The sequence below is a fragment of the Pygocentrus nattereri genome, chromosome 9 (genome assembly GCF_015220715.1).
Source record: "Pygocentrus nattereri isolate fPygNat1 chromosome 9, fPygNat1.pri, whole genome shotgun sequence".
Taxonomy (NCBI): Eukaryota; Metazoa; Chordata; class Actinopteri; order Characiformes; family Serrasalmidae; genus Pygocentrus; species Pygocentrus nattereri.
In genome coordinates this window covers 17,689,022-17,704,634 of record NC_051219.1, presented here as the reverse complement: position 1 = coordinate 17,704,634, position 15,613 = coordinate 17,689,022, and the positions used below count along the sequence as shown (strand labels likewise).

Here is a 15,613-nt window from a genome sequence, read left to right as displayed (position 1 = left end):
TACCCTGGTAAAAGGAGATAGAAAAACACAGTTCTGTCCTCCTGGGGCTTAATCCCGTTGATGTGCATATGTGTATGTGTTCAAGGCCACCTTTATCTTTTAACAACCATTACATAAGATGACCTAGTAATCAATGTCACGAAAATCAGTTGAATATTTTTTACTTTTTTGTACATGTACATATAATCAGTGACAGAAATACAGGCCTACTATCTCATTTTGGACCACAGTTGGCCTACTAAAGTGACAATTCTGACTTTTTTTTACATGAATGTGTCATGGGCATAACTCTTAACACCCCTTTGATATTAAATTTAGAAGCTGCCTTTGAGGAAAAATGGGATATAAGACGCAACTGGCCTTCGGTGGTCTGTCACATCGTCACGGTGGATTTAGCCAAGACAATGGTGTTAATTATCACCCCACAAGACGGAGCAGTTTGTGCTCTTTAATCCGCGCTGGCCTGCATTGTTTTAACAGATCAGTGCTAGATATGCAAATCCCTTAATGGCAGGGGCTTCCCAGATAACACGACAGCTGAAATCCTCAAAGGGGAATGGAGCACTTTAAAAAGGCAGTTTGCTCAATGTTAAAAAACCCTATGAATTGTTCTTCAAGAATTCAAATTGTTTCATCTGGCTAGAAAGCATTTTTCAAAGAACTGCTATGAATGATGAGCCACCATGATTCAACTTCATCATAAAACTTATAAAATGTCATTTATTTCAATATGAAACATACATTTAGTCTGCACACTTGTATGCCTTATAATAATAGACTTATACTCTTAATAAAGCCAAATTTCTTGATGCCCTTTATTGTTAAACACCTAGGATTTCCATATCATTTCTTGTCCTAGCATGACCAGTAGTCCGTTTTGGTTTTCAATTTTCAAGTGTTTTATTTTAGCAAAAAATAATTCAACATACTCATGTAAAAGCATTTATAATTTACAATGTGTACAACAAAATAGAATTTACACCTATTTACAACATACATCTCCAACTCCTTTGGTTTGTGAACCAGGTATTTGGATAGAAGCATCACTGTAAACTTCATCACCAGCACAGTTCATGTCCATTCGCTGGAATTGACGGCTCAAAGTGCAAAAAAATGAAAAAGAAAAACAGTCCTGCATGGATTAACAGTGCAATCGACTCTGTTGTAGGAAGTCCTGCGCAGAGTATCCAGCAGGTAAATAGCCACTCCTTGATGCCCAGTTTGCCCACCACTGGCCAAAGTCTGGCCCATTGCTGGGATATACTTTGACGTCAGTGGACTTCACCACTGGTTCTGAAGTTGCCGTTTCTGCCAGGGACCAAATTTTGGGTTTCTGGACCTCAACACTGTCTTTACACTGCTCGTTGGCTGATACGCACTCTTCCTTGCTCTTCTTCTCAGCCACAGTGCTGGAAGTGTCTCTCAGGCTCGGTTCCTCTGGCTTGGAACTTTCTTCATCTCCAACGCAATCGCCCTCCACATCCACAACCTGAGGCTCAATTTCAGCTTCATCTTCCGAACATGGCTCTTTCTGTGGAGAAGAACCTTCTTCCTCGCTTTCGCCCTCCTCCTCCTCCTCATCACTCTTGCCCTTGCACGCCCAGCTCACTCTGTTCTCCTTCTTGAGTCTCCTCCTGGCATTAGCGAACCATGTGGAGACCTGGGTCAGGCTCATTTTGGTGACGATGGCCAGCATGATCTTCTCGCCCTTGGTGGGATAGGGGTTCTTCAGGTGCTCGCTCAGCCAGGCCTTCAGAGCTCCAGTGCTCTCCCTGCTGGCCGCCTTGGCCACCCGGCTGGGGTCGTGAGCAGCCACCGCAGGCCGGTACTGGGGGTAGTATGGCGCAGCCCGAGCCAGGAGAGCCTGGGGGTACGGTGCAGCGGCCTTCAGGTCATATGAGCCAGCCTGAAACAATAAAGGATGAACATTAGCACTGATGTCAAGCAGGGATTAAAAAAATGCAGTAAATTCAAAGACAAAACTGAGGTAAAAAAGCTTTGAATCTGCATTTACAACTACAGTTTAACATTTTTAATTCAGTTGAAGGCAACCAGGTTGCTTATTTAAATTTGTAAGGCAAACAAACGAAAGCAACGAAGTTAGTGAAAAACATCAGAGCACCATCTTTCTGCTACTTTCGTTTTAGACTGTATAAATAAGAGCTCCAGAGCAGCAGTGCAGGCTAACTCACCATGTGCGCTATGTGTCCAGGGTGAGGCAGCGGGATGAAGCTGTAGCCGCCCACGGGAGGGAAATGGCCGGGCAGCAGGGGCTGGTAGCCCGCGGCCAAAGGAAAAGTCCTGTCCAGGAAAAAGTTCCCGAATCCTGTAGCTGAGGCAGGCATGTTCACAGTCCGAGTGAAGCGGCTCTGCCTGACCTCCGGGCTTTATAGTTGGAGCGTGTTGGTGGGCGTGGCTAGACGGTCCTGATTGACAGGAGAGCTCAAACGCTCTAAATCCCTTCAAAGGAGAGGCGAGCTGCTTCTAGCAGGCGTGAAAGGGCGGGTAATAAGGCTGATGTGCAGATGAGGAAAGTGCTGGGGTTTTTGAAGGAGGATGATGACGATTAATGCACCTACAGATCTAAATCTGAGCTCTTTTTTTCTTCAAACTTTAAAAAACTCGCTCCATATGGTTCCAAAGTAGACTATTGGTTTTTTTACACATTACAGTGCTTAATACAGCTTTCCACGATCAGCGTAGCGCCCAGTCTGTGAAGACTTTAATTGCCTTATAAAGGGACTTTTACGCTGTAAATAAATAAATTAATCAATATCATTCGAAATAATACATGTGATATAATTATAAGCAAAAGCATACAAAATAAAGCAGGCATGTTGCACATGTTTTTGCTAAATTAAATTAATTTTAGACGTTTAAAAATTTTTTTAATAAAGTCTGTGCTGCTACATGAAGAGAAGAGGGCCAAGCCCAAACGGTAATCTCGCACATTAATCAGAATCCACTTCTTCAGCCATGCTGAGTGTGTTTTGTGTGTGTGTGTGTGTGTGTGTGTGTAAACGGGACGATCATCATTACAAGCGATTAGCTGGATTTCATTAGCAGCGCTGTGTCAGGTCTGTCTCCAGCTTTTGCTACAGTCGCTCACATCTGCAGGAGTTAACACCTCCTCACAGTTTCATCTGAAACCGCCATTTACACAGGAAAAAGCACCACATTCGCCCTCCTTACTGAATAAACGCACTGTTTACATCCACACTGACTTTAGGCTGTGTAAATGTTATTCGTTTATATCCTTCATAAATGTCCACTTCTGTCATTTTTCCGTGTGATAACTGCATACAGGCCCACTCAGACACGTCTGTCCCATGCTAAGGTCAAAACTCAACGCTCATCGTCTACAGAGAACACACATTTTAATGCACAGTTACTGTTTAGGAGTATTTGGGAAAAGGGTGGATGTGCTATGTGAAAAAGGTTATGGCGCATTTTATATTGTATATTATTTTATTATTATTTTCGTATGTTCAATTTTTCCAGTATGTTTAAAAAAACAGAAACTGCACTGAAACATGAAAAATGAGTGTTCCTTGTAACTTATGCATATGACAGTACTACTGAATATTTTGGTAAAACCTTACCTGATTATGTAGTCAAAACAGTTGATTTTATTGTCATGAATAATAATAAAAATAAGAAGAAAAAGGAAAAAGAGTATTAGTAATGATTAGTGATCATCCTACTTCTGCTATTTCTTCATATAATTGCTAGTAGTAGTAGTAGTAGTAGTAGTAGTAGTATTAGTAGTAGTAGTTGTAGTAGTAGTAGTAGTAATAGCCTTAATAGTTTCAGTATCTGTTGTTTAAATGCTTCATTTTGTTCAGTGAAAGTCTCTTTATTAAAGGGCAATATGTAAAGACAGCAAAAAATCAAACAATGCTTTACTTGTTTATTAACTTCTGAAAGTAATGAACTGTGTAGAACCATAAACCACAAACTTCATGACCTAAAAAAACTGCCACAAGACCCATTAACAGTGACTCTATGTAGCAGCAGTACAGATGTCACACATGTATCAGAGTATAAATCAAAGCTGTGGAGTTTTCTAAGGGGCCAGTCCTGTTTGAGTTGCTGTAATGAAATGAATCTGAGGGAGGCAGGTGGGGACTAATGGATATGATAATGCACCATAACACATGCTAATGACTGCAGCAGAATTCCTCAACATACATACGAATACCTTTACTCCCCTAGCCTGGGGGACAAGAGCACAACAAACAGGCCAAATACAGCGATTTACAATGGACCAGTAGACCTTTTACTGCAAAACAAGGACCTGAAGGTGGATTCTGAAACTAAATTCATGTTTTTAGGTTTGGTCTCCATACTTTTGCACAAAGTTCAGTAAGACGTGAAGTTTATCTACATGTTCTGAATATTTTAAAGAAATGGATTTTGACTTCATCTCGTTGAACTTAGGTTCATTATTCAGTTAGCAATACTGAGGCATTATTCAGGATTCTGAGTTATTCTGTAAGTGGTATGAATTACAATGAAACTAATATGTAATCTGCGTAGTAAGTAGGAGTGAAACTGATGTGTAGATCCACATACATGCACTTTACGTTTACAGGGTTAATACAAAGCTATTGCTTAAGACAAAGTGTGACATTATGAAGTACTCAACGTAAAGCTTAGTTAAGGCTGTGCAGCTGAAAAGGCCAGAGAGAGAATTACGGAGAACTATGTGAGAAATGGAATTTTCTGGGTAGGGTTCTGGCCCCTTGGGCCAAGAACAAATTTACTCAACTTGTACAATGGCCTGAACAGAGAGCAAAGCTCAGGGCTTACGTTCCATCTCTGCAGATAAACAGCTCTGGGCAATAGCCATTGTGTCCATCACACACAGACTCTGTTTTCTTTCCTTCCTCCTGGCCCAGATTGCACACAATGCAGGTGTTTTACATGCTCTGGCAGGTCCAGTTAACACCGTTTGCTCATAGGATGTCACTCGTTTGCAAAGAGAGCTGCGCAAAAAGGCAAGCAACATTCCACAATGGCCTGTATCAGAAACACATCAGATAAAGAGATGGAGGGTCCCAACTGTATTCATTAACTGCACAATCCTCCGACAAACAGTGTTCTCACGTTTCTATCAAAGTGTCATTTCATAATAGAAAACAAAGAAATAAAATAAAAGTGATCACCATATCTGCAAAAGACTTCATTAACGGAGCAGTCCCTCTTTCATGAGGTGCTTTTTAAATTTATTTTAACAGGGACAAAACACATTAATCAACATCATTATTATTTTATAATCTCTCATTTTTCATCTGCAGTTTCCCACATGTTTGATAATAAAACTATTTTGTGCACTATTTTCCCAACACAAGCAATAATAAAGAAACGGTCCTCAAGTATAACAGACTCATTGAATTAATTGCCATTTGATAAGATATGCAAATGTACCCCAAACAGTATTGCTGCAATATGTAGCTCTTTTGGAAAGCTGCCAGGTCAAGCTGAGGGGCCAAGCCTCAGTATGTATGGCCTAATGAGCTGATAATGACAATGGCCAAAAGGTGTGACTTCATTTAGTGGGCCTTGCATACCACCGAGCCAACAAAAGGCCTGAGTACATCATTAGAATAGACTGTAGTCAGGGGCTGAATCAGATCTGTTAACAAAAGCTTGAAAGGAATCAAGAGAAAGCATTTAACACCTTCTTCATGTTAGTTTTTCTTTCTGAGTAAGTGCCCTTTTTCCCCCTCTTGAGCTTATGAGAGGAAGCCAATAGCAGCCATTTATCGCTTTGGGTCCGAAAAGGAAATATAGCAAATCCTGTGCAATTGTCTTCCACTTTAGTGTATGTGTAGTGAATGGCTGCATCTGAATAGATGTGGCTGTTTTTTACTTTATGTCTCAATCACAGCTACATGATAATAAGGGAAATGTCTGCTTCACACCTCTGGAAATGTCCTTTTATTCTCCTCTAGTCGTCTTTTTGTGCTAACTGCCCTGTTATGCTATACATAAGCTTGATACACTGAAAACTAATCAAACTAGCATGCTTATCTATAGAATCTATCTGTTGTAAAGAAATGTCAGATTAAGTAACTAATCAAACTGATAAAACCTTGCATACAGAAAACCATTGTTTTGCTTGGGCCCCTGAGCCTTCAGTGGAAACACTAATGGGATTTGCCAAGGGCCCCCAGTCCCAAATGGAGGGCTGTTAGCATAGCGTGAATGTTATCAAGCTGTCCCACCCCTTCGCTATCAACTCCCCCCCTCCACCTCCGTCCCATCTTTTGTCGTTTTCCCTTATCAGCCCCACTCCATCGCTCCCTCTAACAGAGCAAGCGACTGCCAATGGGAGGATGTCTTTGTTGGGGGGCTGAGCGGGTACCACCCCCTGCTCTCTCTCCCGGGTGGGATTTGATTGACGGCCCCTGCGTGGGGTGAGTGACAGGTGGTGTTCGTTAGCCTGCGACAAACACTGGGCCAGAGATGAGGTCTGGCTCATGGGTGAAGTCCCTGGTGGCATATGTGGGTGCAGGGGAGGGCCACAATGAAGCCTGGCTCACCTGAAGACTACAACAGTGATGTTTAACGTAAGAAGACGGCTTCAACAGCTTGGCTCAGCTGATCCAAACACTGGTTACCGAATAGTCCAAGTAGGCCTAGAATGTAGACTGAGAAAATGGAAAAAGAACAATCTATACTGAAAAAAATATGTATTGCATCCCGTTGATTCAAACGTATACATGATTTCTTCTGGAATAAAGCATATTACTTTGACTTATAGCCAAAGCCAGTAAACCAGGTAATACTTTGGTGAAAATTATTTGTAAGGCTACATGAATATCTGAAACTGAATATAAATATCTATTAAGGTTTTTTCAGTCATAATGAAAGGCTTATGTAGGTCTCATATAGTTCTGTGGATGTTTAAAGTGAAACATAAAATCATTTGATGTAATGTTTTACTTATATGGAAATGATGTACACGTTCGTTAAATTCAAGTTAAATTCAAAGCATCACATTTTTTCAGTGTAGAAAACTATTAGATCTCCATAAGTAACGCTGAACTGGACTTGATCAACTTTAACGCCCTACCTTGTGTATTTAAGAATTACAATTGTGGGTCCACAACTCAACTCCTTGCTCTCATAACCGCATACTAAGACATCCGTTTCATAGTAGTGGCATAATAGTTATCACTTAAATGCCCACACACAGATCCATGCTTCCATTCCTTACTTCTACGACTTAAAGGAAATTAAAGAGTTAATAAAAGGCTAGTTTCCAAGCAGTTGAATCCCTCCAACCCCACACTTTTGTTTATATGTAGCTACAGACACTCATCTGTCACATGACAGTACTCCTCTAGGCAACACAAAGCTTTCTTTAGCACTGTTTCTAATATGCCACATAGCATCGCTAAACCCTTAACTCACTTGGATGAGACCACTAAGTTCTAGCCTGAGAGTTTGCTGAAGCCTGGCTAGCATATCATCTAGCCAAATGTTTCACTAGCTGTGGATGTCACATGGCACAGCTGGGGTTTGAACCTGGATCACAATACTGCATTTCCTGGATGCTCTTACTGGAAATGTTATGGGTTTGAAATTACACCATTTGTTGAAGGTAATGTCATATAACACAGCATCCTGGCTAACTGTGTCGCCTGCTTCAGATGTCATATGGCACAGCTAGAGCTTAAACCTGGGTCTGAATTATACATTTACCGGGTGTTCATGTAGGTAACATGTTATTATTTGATTTATAAAATCATGCCATCCAGTACTGGATGCTTTCTATATCGAGATCAGGATGCTGATCTGTTCATCTAAAGTTTGTAGATTTCTTTTTTGCAGTTAGCATTTTTAGATAAGCATTCACATCCCAACCTCTTCTGTGATTCAACAATTAACTAGTTTCTAAATCCTAAGTATTTTCAAAAGTATGTTAATAAATATGTCAAATATGATTTTAAGCTCATTTAGACTTTGTCATGATATATAGATTTTTTCAACAATGTACCCTAGCATAAATGCTAACATTAGCCTAGCATTTATGATATTTTCAGATGAAAATGTGTTACAAATTCAATGTTAAAGACATAAATCATGGTGCAAAGTGTCCGTCACACAGATGTTGGAGAGTAAAGGGCAAGTGCTTATGTTTGTCATTAACAAATGTACTTTTATGCAGTCATTTTCTCCCAGCTAGGCCTTACAATCAGTACCTGGGGTGCTTGTAAAGCATCTGTGACGTGACATCTACATTTCGGGCCATTTGTAAAACAAAGGCTACAAGGAAGCTGGAGGCCTTGGACTGCAAGGTTTCAACCTCCCCTCCTCCGCACCACAATAGCAAGCTCTGGACTGCCGCAGGGGGAGTCGCCCTCAGATGGAAATGAGCAACCAAACCAACAATGTAGCGCCTAATCTCTTCAGAGGACCAGGAATCAGTTACACAGCAGTGCGGACCGGCTTACCATTGAAAACACTGGCCCCCACCAAACACCATTCCTGTGAGCACACACACACCCTGACCCCCCTCACATGTAGCCGCAGGATCCCCTTACACATGGGCCAGATACAAGCTAGCCCCCCTACACCACAACAACAGAAGGGGTTGGAATAAGTGGGGTGTAGGGGGGGCTAGGCCCCTCAAAGCACAGGATTAGAGCTAATGTGCCCTCCCTGGGTTCTAATCTCTTCAGAGAGGGGACTTTGTTTGAGGGCTGGAAGGCAGTCAGATAAGTATCTATTACAGAAACTCCTTCTTATCTTGCAACACCCCCCGACCAACGCCCTTCAAAAAACGAGGCACAAAACCCTTTGCATGTCTTCCCTTCTCACTCCTCTGATACCCAGAAAGAACCCAAAAGCAAGTGCTGCTGCCCTTTCGGCGGCTAAGCTGGAATTAAGGGCTCAAGCCCTATGGAAGGCCAACAGGGCCCATATTTACTCCATCTGGGTAAGCTCAAAGCCAAGAGGGTTGATGGGAATCAAAGGCAGGGTGAAAAAAAGCAGGAAAGAATAGAAGAAGCTGGTCTTTTCTCTGTCACCCTCTCCAAGTTGGAGGGAAGGTGGGAAAACCGCTGGACATAGAGGGCCCAGGCGAAAGATCTGATAGGGTGTAATCTTGTTAGGCTCATCCACGAGTGTGATGAAAAGGAGACCGCGCAGATTATCAGGAGTGTCTAGGGTAAAAGTTTCGAACGTCTCACCAGCTCAACATTTCTGTCATATCAACACCTTGTAATTCCATTTATTTACACCACTGGACATTTTTTGCTGTGTGAACATCTCATGGTGAATGGACCAATAGAAATGGTCAAAAATGACTATGACTATGCGATGTCCCCTTCATGTTTCGAGCGACTTATGGACAGAACTTTAATCGAAGCATAAACAGACAATATGTTAAATGTTACCAACATCCTAACAATAGAAATGTGGGAATAGATAAAAATATGAAGAATCTTTATTGTTGGGATGAAATGGAATACAAGTATTGGGAATACATATTCAGAAAACAGAAAGTCAAATCTGAATTAAATCCCAGATACATTTCGTAAAGACAGTATTAGAATACCTCCGCACTAAATAAAAAAACATACAGCCATAAACAAACATAGCTTATTAACTATTTCAAAATCAGAGCATGCTTGTTCGACCAACTATGAAGAGAATCTCAATTAACAGCTTCATTACAAACAATGAAGCTCCTGCTAAAGCCTGAGTAAACTGATAAATTAATACAACGAGCCAGTTATTCATATCAATATAAATGAGCTCTTTTGTTAATAATCGCCTCAGTAGTGGACAAGGCTTTCCAGGTAATGAGAGGGTGATTGGTGTGATTGGTGTTGTACTGCTTAGAGGATTGTGGGAACAGCAGTGAACCAATGCAGACAACAAGAAAAAATGCTGAGAATTCCAGAATTTCACTTAAATAAGCAAAATTGTCATTAAATGTATTAACAGAGGAATAACTGCCAAAGGGTTATAGTGAAGAACAATGTGAATTATATTTATAATTTTTTTATATACGTACATTTATGTTTAATTCAACAAATAAATAATTGAAACTATAAATGTATGTGTAATTAAATAAATACATGTGTCTTACCAATGCTTTCTTAATGTATTCTGGATAAAACAGTGTATTCAGTATTTATAGTGTATACAACAATTTTTACATTATTTCTGGAAACGGTTTAGTCAGAGGATTCTATTTTTAGCCTCTATTAAATAAATATGACAAAGCTATTTTATTTCTACTGCTTAATTTAGTTTATATTGTCAGGTACCGGCATAAACCTGTAAAGAAATGGCATTACACAGCAATGTTTGATGGGTATGAATTTCAACAATAACTGAGCTTTTTTCAAAGTACAAGGCACGTTTATATGCCCTTCAAAGTACTGTACATTATTAAGAGGTTTATGCTCATTATATTCCTGTTTCAGTTTCATTCCGCTGTATTGACAACTGCAAACTGCATGTTGCCCCAAAAACACCTCAAAGTCATTTAACTTGGGACATAAAATGATGAGTAAACTAGTAAGTATGTGTTCCTTAATATGGTTATAACAGTAATGAATGACATGTACATTCCAGAACCAGATATTTTTGGTATATAAGGGAAAAAAAATGACAGCCCCCAGCTGCAACATCAGCTGACAAAGATGTAAAAAAAAGTGTGCAAATATCATAATACAAAATTATTTAATTTTTTCCACACAGAAACAATTACGATCAGCAAAACGAGCGAAAAACAAACAAAAAAATAAAGGAATAAGCAGAGATATAAAGGTAAATAAGATAAATAGGAAAACAAATTTTAAACAATTTTCCAGCATAAAACACAAATTCAGTCTTTTTATCACCTTCTTTTTGCAGTCTTCTCATTAGAAAATTAGATTCATAGCAAAAAATAAGCAACACTTTAATGAACAATATTTAATATAACTTTTATAATACCTAATATTCAACAGATAATAGAGAAAGTACACATAACTATATTTTAAATTGAGCACATAAGCATAAGACATAACTGTAAAGCTTAAAAATAATTGCCACCTTCCATTAGATATGACCAACGGTATATGTCTGAATGTGGCTCTGTCGGCTTAAGAAAAGTATGACAGTGGGTAGCAGCATGACTTTTTCAGTCAATCCTTCCCTGTAGAAAATTCTTCAGGGCCATCATTAAGAAAGTCTAAAGAATTAGAAGCAAGTAAACATTCCTAATGACTTTTGATTGGTTCATATGATGATAAACCTTGAGTTTTTCTTTTGAACTGTATGGGCAAGAAACACAGAAGCAAAAAATAAGAGGAGAAGCGTAAAAACATGACAAATACCTCTAATACAAAAATGAAAAGAAACAGCAATATAATAGAATAAATCACTAAATAACAATGTAAGGCACACCAAACATTACAAAGCGAAAAAGAATAAAACACTGTACTTCAACTCTTCAATCCACTCCAATTACAGTCTACTGTGTACCCGTGATGACCATTTAGCGGGAGAACTTCCTGGGTCTGAAGGCAGGGATCATGAGTTGATGGGGCGCTGTCCTCTCCTCCGGGACGGGTGCCAGATCTTCTGCAGAACCCCATTTTTTACGAGACTGAAAGAGCGAAGTTAGCTTTCTGTTGCGCCGCTCGTTCACCTGGGCTGGGCTGTGATACTCTGGAGCTTCAAGGCAAACAAAAAAACCTCTCAAAACCGGTTATATGAGAAAATTGTCAGGCAACTTAAGAAGGCAAGAAGCTTAACACATACCATTTAATTAGGCTCTTATTTTAGCTATATGTTAGTTTCTGTCTACTTTTTATTTCTCCTTTCCTAGTATTTATGCCTTCTTTGCTCAAGTCAGCTGAGATTTAGATTATTTGATAAAATCATGATATCATTAGCAGTCAAAAAGTAAAACTGAAATGACCCCAAACTGAACCTTACTTAGCTCACTGCTCTCCTCTGCTATCCTCTGCATGTTCAGGTAATGGGATGCTAAGTGGCCACTGTAGTCTCGCAGGTTTTCCTTCGCTCCTGGTAGAAAGACAGATCCTTATTTTCAACCACAACACCACAGTGACTGTGCTCAACATACAAGGTTTTTTTTAGGTTGCCATAAATTTCCCTTGTTTCTCATTTCCTAATATTACCACAAATATCATCAGGAATCCTACACAGCCTGCCAAAATCATACAGCAAAAGAAAAAGATTCGCAAGTGAACTCATCTTAAATCTAGTCAGTATATATCTAAAATTCCTAATTTTGAGAGTGCTGTAAAATATTAGATTCCTCAAATTATTTCTAGATATTTTACTTATTTAAGCAGTTTTATCTACTGAAAACATCGTATTTTCTCAGCAGATCCTTTGGCTTGTTTTATGCATAAAGTCTTGAAACATCAAAAATATTTGCCAATAGTAATAAATAGATAATTGAAAAATACATACAGAAATTAATGTCTAACTTTCTTAACCGTCAGTCTATTAAATATACTTCATAAAGTTGTCTAAAATGATCAAAAATAGAATTATTTTCTGTAAAATAAGAAGTGGTGTGGCTGCTTTTAGTGTATACACTCCCAAACTGAGGAATTGCCTCCCTCAAAACATGAGCATTTAAAAAGGCAGTTTTTTTGTGATATCATTTGAGTTTTTTTTGTTTAAATTATTTATTTTTAATGAAATTTTATTTTATTATAGTTTTACTATTTTATTATATGCTACAATTTATTACCGTACCATTTATACTTCTTTATTTTTACTGTTCTTTTATTATTATAACAAGTTTTTATTTACATTTTTTATATTTTTATTTTCCTTTCTTTCCTCAATGTTTTGCCTACTGTTTCTTCACTTATGCAGCCTTTTGTTAGTCTTAGTCATTGTAAACCGCTTTGAGCTGCTTTTTAAATAGTTAAATAATTAAATAGTTAAAAAGTTAAACAATCTTATAATATTCTTACAACACTGTCATAATGAGAAATCGTAGCTATATTGACTAGATAAAAGATGTTTTCACTTTCCAGGCACCACTTTTTTCAATACATAACTATCAGTGGATGCTTACCATATGTTGTAATTAGTAAATCAATTATGTGGCGGTGGCCATGCAGCGCAGCAATGTGTAAAGGTGTGTATCCCTGTAAACAAAACAGTAAGACAGCATAAATGCTCTTCTAAGCTAAAGTTTTACCTCAGCTAACAACAAAAGAGGTCTAGAATGTAAAAAATCTAATACAGCTTTGAATAAATATAAAGAAACATTCAACAGTTGACATTTTGGAATCACCATTCAAATCTTTGGAAATATAATAATATATAAAACTAATTTGGCTACAGAAGATAAAGGCATTAAAATATGAAAATGTTACAGCGCTGTGCAAATTCACACGTTTCCATTTATTTAACAGAAGGCTGTAAAAAGTGAGAAATTTGTTTGATGAACAGACCTGCAAGTGTTTCTAAAATGACTTAAGAACATCACAGTTTCAAGAAAACTGCTGAATGAACTATCTTTGCATTTCAAATGTGGTGTTAAAGTCTAGATGCAGATAGATTTACAAGAAATTACTTACAAATTAAAACTACTAAACCTTGGTCCCAGGCTGCTTGAAAAATTTAACTAAACATCTAGTCACAGTAATGACATGCAAACTTCTTGTTTACCATGAATATTATCACAACACAGTCTAGAGTGGCAGTCTAGAACAATCATTCTGAAATGACTGAGAAAGTGTGTATGAATGAGGTATCCACATATTTCACATGAGTGTTGATCAAATCTTGATGTAGCTAAGTCTACTTTATAATAGGCAAATGTACACTGTACAAGTTCAATCAGGATTTGACAGTAATGATACTTAGATGACCATAAATACTAAAACAAATACCATCAGCCTAAAATGACCACAATTCTAAAATGACTGAGAAAGTTATATAGCAAGAAGAATGAAGTATCAGATATTGATGCAGATACATTGACATGAAATTACTATAAATAATATTAAAACCTGGTCCCAGGGTACTTGAAATACCGACGGTGTTTTTGATAATATTCATGATGACCTATAAAGTGTCTGGTCCAAAAGCAAACATTTTGGAGTCTAGTTTAAAATATGTAAATCTACACAATACATTTTATTGTATATATAAGATTATTAAATATAGTGTCATCTCCAAAATGGTAACTTTATAGGAGAAAGAAAAAACTTTCTTTACTTATAATGGATGTAATTTGATTGTGCACCATTTCTACTGGTCCGTTTATTATGAAATTTCACCATAATGCAGAAAAACAACAATAATGTAGATACAAGGTCTTTGCATTTTTGTCAAAATTATTATTAATATGTCAAGTGATTCCTTACTTTGCTTAAAATGCAAAATCAACTGTAATTTCTTCCTGATATTTGGGAACTGAAAGAAGACATATTAGTACTTACTCCCTGATGTGAGCCATGCCACAGGTTCATCCAAACACCATACAGAGTCAGGAAAAGAAGGGGCGGATAGAGCGATTGGGGGAAAAAAAGAGAAGGCCATACTGAGAAGACACAAATTAACTGAGGTTACAGCAACAAACCTTAACGACAGGATGGTAATTGCTTAGTAATTCAGTGCAATTGCTCCTCTCAGAGCACTGCTATTGGAATACATGAGGACATTGTTTAAGGGAAGCGGTTAACATGACATGGTTTGATTTATGAACACGCACTCTGAAACAGTGCCCGCGTTCATTTGCACAGCTGGATTTTGCGCTTTCTCTTTCAGAGGAGTTATGTCAGAAGCACTGACTTCAAACTTCCAACCTTGTGGCAGCAAAGTGATGAAAACACGTCATATACAGTTCTGCACCGTTTTCCATGTGAATAGAGGGTCAATCAAGGGCAGCTACTTACATGCTGTAAGAAAAAGACATTAAAACAGTTAGATGCTTAATAAACATAATAAACATAATAAACATTTATGTAGTCTGGTCAAATAAAGTTTTATTTATTTCCTAAGTGAAAATAACACATTCTCTATAGAGAACATGCTTCATCACATTTTAATGTGCAATTTTAATGGGCAAAAATTTATTTGCTGAATTTAACATATTGGAAAAACATAACACATAAATGTGGAATGTGAAAAAGTTATGGCAAAAGTTATTTTAGGTTTTACTTTTTTGGAATGTGTTAAATTGAAACTGTGAACTAAAATTCACATTAAATGCCAAATTTCTGTTTGTTCCCTGTAGAAACCAACAACAAAACATGTACCGTCATGTGCAAAAGTCTGAACAAACTTTGTTGTTGATTTCCGAAGTAAAATTTAGTTAACACATCCTCGACAGGAAGTATATTTTCTGTGAACAACTGTTTTATTGTCTTTTGGGGCATATCATGGCACATATGGAATCATAAAATCACAGAACATCCCAATTTCATCCCCATCTCGCCCTACAGGAAACAAAATTAAATATGGGATTTTTCTGGAAATATTATTGTACAGTTTCTCCTTATTTGTTGAGTTTAATGCATAAAATATAAAAGGATTTTTTTCAATATGTTACATTCAGCAAATAAACAGCAACTGCATATTAAAAAGGCGCAGAAGTGTGTTCTCT

General features: G+C 37.9%; 2 protein-coding genes across 5 annotated transcripts in view; both read right to left on the bottom strand.

The window, feature by feature from the left end:
* Positions 1–816: 816 nt before the first annotated feature.
* Positions 817–2,345, bottom strand: irx7 (iroquois homeobox 7). The gene is made up of 2 exons (XM_017694175.1): positions 2,193–2,345; positions 817–1,906 (listed from the first exon to the last, which is right to left on the bottom strand). The coding sequence occupies exons 1-2, from the start codon at positions 2,343–2,345 to the stop codon at positions 1,142–1,144; spliced, it is 918 nt and encodes a 305-aa protein (XP_017549664.1). The 3' UTR covers positions 817–1,141.
* A 7,085-nt stretch (positions 2,346–9,430) lies between these two features.
* LOC108425553 (ankyrin repeat domain-containing protein SOWAHC) overlaps positions 9,431–15,613 on the bottom strand; it is a 39,929-nt gene continuing 33,746 nt past the window's right edge. For all 4 annotated transcript variants that reach the window (XM_017694262.2, XM_017694263.2, XM_037541547.1 and 1 more), the window contains 5 exons: positions 15,038–15,040; positions 14,448–14,450; positions 13,073–13,145; positions 11,950–12,039; positions 9,431–11,685 (listed from right to left, as the gene is read on the bottom strand). In XM_017694262.2, the coding sequence (XP_017549751.1) occupies positions 11,507–11,685; positions 11,950–12,039; positions 13,073–13,145; positions 14,448–14,450; positions 15,038–15,040 (348 nt within the window). In that variant the 3' untranslated portion in view covers positions 9,431–11,506. The remainder of the gene's footprint in view (positions 11,686–11,949; positions 12,040–13,072; positions 13,146–14,447; positions 14,451–15,037; positions 15,041–15,613) is intronic.

What these genes read in the sequence shown, in the direction of transcription:
- irx7 (XM_017694175.1), bottom strand. Translation starts at nt 2,345, where the DNA reads ATGCCTGCCTCAGCTACAGGATTCGGGAACTTTTTCCTGGACAGGACT. An exon ending in CTGGACACATAGCGCACATG is followed by an intron (nt 1,907 to 2,192) that starts GTGAGTTAGCCT and finishes TTATTGTTTCAG; the next exon opens with GCTGGCTCATATGACCTGAA.